The 5,633-nt window shown below is 36.5% G+C and overlaps 1 protein-coding gene across 1 annotated transcript in view; it reads right to left on the reverse strand.

Moving 5' to 3' along the window:
• The window catches only part of BRE (brain and reproductive organ-expressed (TNFRSF1A modulator)), a 352,293-nt gene that overhangs the window by 317,469 nt on the left and 29,191 nt on the right, over positions 1 to 5,633 (reverse strand). Inside the window, exon 3 of the mRNA XM_006767439.2 lies at positions 5,051 to 5,127. Coding sequence (XP_006767502.1) covers positions 5,051 to 5,127 — 77 coding nt within the window. The remainder of the gene's footprint in view (positions 1 to 5,050; positions 5,128 to 5,633) is intronic.

Raw genomic sequence — 5,633 nt, forward strand, 5'->3', positions numbered from 1 at the left:
CTAGCAAGAGAACATGGACACAGAACTTGGCTGGAGATTGTGGCTAGAGATCCTGGCAAGGCTGCTGATCAACTGAAAGCTGTCTCCGTGTCATTCCTTCTTTGCCGACTCCGTCTACACCTTTGGGAACCCCTGGACCTGCTGGGGTTGGACCCCGGCACTAGGGGAGTCGGGCGGGGCGGGGGGGGTGGCGGATAAAATGACAATAGAGTATGATGTGGGAGAAAGACACAGACAAAGACACAGATACTGACTGGCTACTATGGTGTCTACCATCTTTCTGGAGTCCCTGGTACCAGTGCCTATGAGGAGTGGCTACACTTCCCAACCTTGGACACCATGAAATTCACTTAATTTCTTACAGGGACAAACAAAACAGTCTCTTTAATTTTTGTTTATTCTAATGGGTTTCTTATAACCAAACAGTCCCTGATTAAAGTAAATTGTTAGTATGGAAAATCATTTTTTTTAAAAAAAAGATAATTTCAAATTTGAAACCAGTCAGCAAACCATTTGCTTTACCAGCCACAGACTTGAATGATATTACAGTATCTCAATCATCTCTCTTTATAGTTACAGTGTTATTTAACCAACTTGTAAAATTGAAAATATTTAAGAGTTCTGTCACTTCCTCATCAAACCTCGTCATTGCCAGATCCAAAGAATGAACATGGTTCATTCATTCCACTAACACTTACTGAGCACCTCTAAATGTCAGGCAATACACCAGAGATTGGAAATAAAATATGATCAAAACAGCCTATTCTCTGGCTTATTTAAATAGGGTACACAAAACACAAACAAAATCTCTTCAAGAATTAAGTGCTATAGATCATGACTAGGGTGGCTATTTTTTACAAATATGCATTTATATGAAGCTCACTGAACTTCCTCTGTGAATTTTACTACAACTGATAAATTTTCACTCATTGTAGTGGCACCATCATAGACTTTAAGATGTATTTTATTTAAATCAACCACTGGAAGATGCACTTTTACAATCCTCTTTAAGTACCAGCTGTCTCTTCTACAATAATGAAATTCCAGGATTTCTCTTAAATTCAGATAGCCTTTGATATTTCCCATAAGAATCTTACACAACGTGGTAACTCTTTCACTGTCCCAACATTGAAGAGCTGTCTCTTCACATTAATAGAGCTGAGGAAACAGTAACATCATTCCTAATGTACTGCAATCTGCAGGTCCTTTGTGTTTCAATTACTTCATTTTGAATGTGGGTAATTCTTGTAGGAATCAATTCATGAATTCATGGGTAGAAATGTACCCTCCTCTTTGTCTTTCATTCTCAATATCCTTAACTGCACAAAATTTCCTTTACTCACAGATATACATTTATAGGAAACTGTTTTCTAATATATAAAATATTCTAAAATATAAAATTTAGTTGTACTAGTATGCTATTTTCACTGATGTGCTTTGAGAAAGTAGAGTAAAATATATAAAGACAAAATTGACAGACTCCAGATCTGCAAAGTACTGTATGTCCTTTCTGTTTTCTGTACTGTTAAGAGCAATGTTCCAGTTACAAATTCCTTGTATAATAAATAACTTCTAAAAACTGAATTTATGTTGGTAAAAGATAGATACAACTAACAGAATGTCACATTCTCTATAACACCATACTTAAAACAACAAAAATCTGAACACAAAGATTAATTTATGCATAAATTCATTTTGTCAACAAATACTTAATTGAATATCTTTACTGTGCTAGGGGCTAAAGATAAAACTTAATAAATAATACCATCTCCACCTCAAACTCCACTGAGTTTAAAGTTATGAAGTAAAATTACCATAAGCTTAGATAGTTTGATTCAGCCTTGGTTAAAATTACAATTTAAGTCACACATCATAACTTTTCAATGGGATTTAATGAAAAACTTCAGATAAAGTTGTATACTATGATCAGTGCAAGACCCACCCTGCCATTAAATAATAGTGAAGAAAGAGTAAGATAAAAATCCAAAACGGAAGAGGAAGAAGAAAACAGTAGCAATCGGTAGATGAGACATTTCAACAAATTCCTAGAAGGCCGAATGCAGATGGAAGAGTAGTACTTGATGAAACAGGGCAGAGAAAGCTCTGGCTGCAGTAACATGAGAAAGAGGCTACTGATGAGCAGGAAGCCATCTGTCCTGGTAAATCCATAAAAACTTGCGGTCATCCAGTGTAAGGAGAGCTAAGAATGAGACATGGGGCTAAAAACAGGGAGATTTACAATTAAAAGCTTCATAGGGAGCATGGCCAGTATAGCTCAGTGGTTGAGCATCAACCTATGAACCAGGAGGTTCGATTCCCGGTCAGGGCACATGCCCAGGTTGCAGGCTCATCCCCAGTAGGAAGTGTAAAGGAAGCAGCCAATCAATGATTCGCTCTCATCATTGATGTTTCTGTCTCATTCTCCCTCTCCCTTCTTTCCTTAAATCAATAAAAATATATTTTTTTTAAAAGTTCCACAGGGAATATTTACTGTCACAGTAAGAAATGTCCAAACCTGTAGCAGATTTTTATAAGAATTTATTTGAGTAAAACTGACAATATATGCCAGGGAGTAAGATCTCAAATGCTCCCACAGAACAACAGTTTTGCAGCTTCTTTTATGCATTTGAAATTAAGGAAGGGATATAAGGAAGACTGAAGAAAGCAAGCAGGGGATAGGATTACAGAATAGTTAACAAGATTATGTGTTCTCTTGAAGGTTACACCCCCTTAGAGGTATTTCAAAGGTGTGTGAACCTAGACGCACAAGCACAATGGACAGGCTGGTTTAAAATACTTCACTATATAAGTTATAGGCCTAAATGACACTTTAGACCAGATTAATTTAATTGATATTTTTAAAGCATCTCATCCCAAAGCAGCAGAATATATATTCCTTTCAAGTCACATGGGCCCAGCATTATTTACAAAAGCCAAGATATGGAAGCAACCTAAGTGCCCATCAATGGACGATTGGATAAAGAAGAAGTTATACATATATATCTCGGCCATGAAAAAGAATGGAATCTAACCATTTGTGACAACATGGATGGGCCTACAGGGTATCATGCTAAGTGAAATAAGTCAGAGAAACACAAGTACCATATGATTTTACTTATATGTGAAATCTAAAGAAAATAAATGAACAAACAAAATAGAAACAGACTCATAGATATGTAGAACAGACTGATGGTTGCCAGAGGGCTGGTGAAAAAGGTGAAGGGATTAAGAAGTACAAGTTGGTAGTTACAAAACAATCATAGGAATATAAAGTACAGCATAGAAAAAAATCAATAATGTTGTAGTAAATGTCTAACCACTATTCCATACCCCTAAAACTAATATAAAATAATACTGTATGTCAATTATAATTGAAAAATAAATAAAATAACGTTATAGGCCTGGGGCATGACTATCCATCACGACCTGCCCAGTTAGGGATTTATAATCAGATCACCCTATAAGGTTACCCATAGAACCCCACTTTTCGTCCACAATACCAACCCTCTCAAAAAATGTCATGGTGGCCAGATATGTAACTCCAGAAAAAATATGCAAGGAATTTTCTAAAGAAATAGAACAAATAATTTAAGGGAGAGCTATAACAATTAAACTCTAAAATATGACATGTAGGGGTTCCTCACACTAACAGCTAGCCTACCATTAATCCACACACTCAGTGAGCCCAGCCTACACAGAAGTCCCAAAGTTTTATTGTCTGTCTTAAATATAACTGGACAATCAAAAATCACCTTTTATTTGAGGAAAGGCTATAGAATAACAGAGGGGGGAAACAATAAACAAATAAAAATATAATCCCGGGGGGGAGAGGGAAATTAGGATAATTCAGAAAACTTAGAAAAAAAAATTCTATATCCTTTCAAAAAAAATTTTTTTAAATTGATTTTAGAGAAAGGAAGGGAGAGAGGAGGAGGGAGAGGGGGAGAGGGAGGGGGAGGGGGAGGGGGAGAGAAACATCAATCGGTTGCCTCCTACTGGTGCCCTGATCAGGCATTAAACCCTCAACCTGGGTATGTGTCCTGAGTGGGAATCGAACACACCACCATATGGACGATCTCCAACCAACCCATACTGGCCAAGGCTGAAAACTTTTAAGATACTGCATTCATAAAATAAGAACAAGACTCTGTGAAAGAAACAGAGAGCAAGAGTGAGAAAGAGCTCTTAAAAATTAAAATACCTAATTATGACTGTGGTAATAAAAAATCATCAGAAGAGCTCTACAGGAAAAGTGGAAGGGTGGAGGGAGACAGGAATCCGAGCAAATTATTTGAGACTTTGTTCCAGCAAGATAAAGGGGTAACCTGTTTACCAAGATATAATTATACAAAACAGATTTCTCAATACATAGATTCTACAAAAAAAAGGTCAAATCCAAGAGAACAACAAAGGTAAATCCCATGTGACAACTGTGCAGGAGCAGGCCTGCAGAGCAATCATTCAAGCAATTTATAGACAGAGACCAGAGACAATTACAGATTTAGAGTAAATCATGTTATCAATCTTGACAATGCAAAAGTAAAATAATAGAAAACAAAAGTTGGGAGGTAAAGGGCAGGGGCTATTATCTTCATCTTATAAAGTGGGGAGCCAAAAACACTGTGGTTAATGCGAAACTAAATAAAAGCATACCACGTGCTCATTGTCACAGTAGAGAGACTGTGCTTAAGTAATAACAGTGCTAACTCTGTGCCACGCACTTACTAAGAATTTTTACAGGCTGTTCATTTAACTATACAATACAATGCTTTAAATAATCCTTTAAAAATGTAACCAACACAGGAACCAATACTGATGATATAATCACATTAAAGAGGAGGAAAGGGGAGAGATAAAGGGTGAAGTGAAAACAGGCTGATGCTTCACGCCTCAGAGGAGGAAGTCAAAAGATAATAATACCTAAAATTGGTAAGTAAAGAAACAGAGCACCAGCATATTATTTGACTATATAGATCATCCCCAGAAGAACTGAACCCTAAAACAATTTCTGTAATCTACATTTTTAGTAAAATAGTCATCACTGACTTACATTTTAATGTCTCTCCAGCATATGGTATATGCAGTTTAAATCGGTCACAATTGGGTCCAGGAGTCAGTGACGTGCAGCTTTTAAAAAAAGAAAAAGAAAATATTTTTTAAAACCCCACATATTTAAGATATTTAACAAAGTAAATAAAAAGTGATTTATAAATAAAAGATTAATACAATGGCTTACAGAACAAAATAAAAGCCCACAGTGGTCATGGAGGCCAAAACAGTAAGACTTGCCCTAAAACAAATAATTCATTTATCTCACAATAAAATATATACGTCTTCTAACAATAAACTTCAACACTGCTTCACTTATTTCTCTCAAAGAAATGTATCCTTCTTCTAATATAAGTATATCGTCCAAAAGAGATCTGTAGTCTTTGATGCCAAAGATTATAAAATAAGAGTAACTTTATGGTCACATTTTAGCTTTCACTCAGCACTAAAAAGAGCCCAGGCCCAGCTTGTATGGCTCAGTGGTTGAGTGTTGACCTATGAACCAGGAGTTCCCGGTTTGATTCCTGGTCAGGGCACGTGCCTAGGCTGCAGGCTCAATCAATCCCCAGTGTGGGGCGTGCAGG

This window comes from Myotis davidii, unplaced genomic scaffold (genome assembly GCF_000327345.1).
Source record: "Myotis davidii unplaced genomic scaffold, ASM32734v1 scaffold238, whole genome shotgun sequence".
Classification (NCBI taxonomy): Eukaryota; Metazoa; Chordata; class Mammalia; order Chiroptera; family Vespertilionidae; genus Myotis; species Myotis davidii.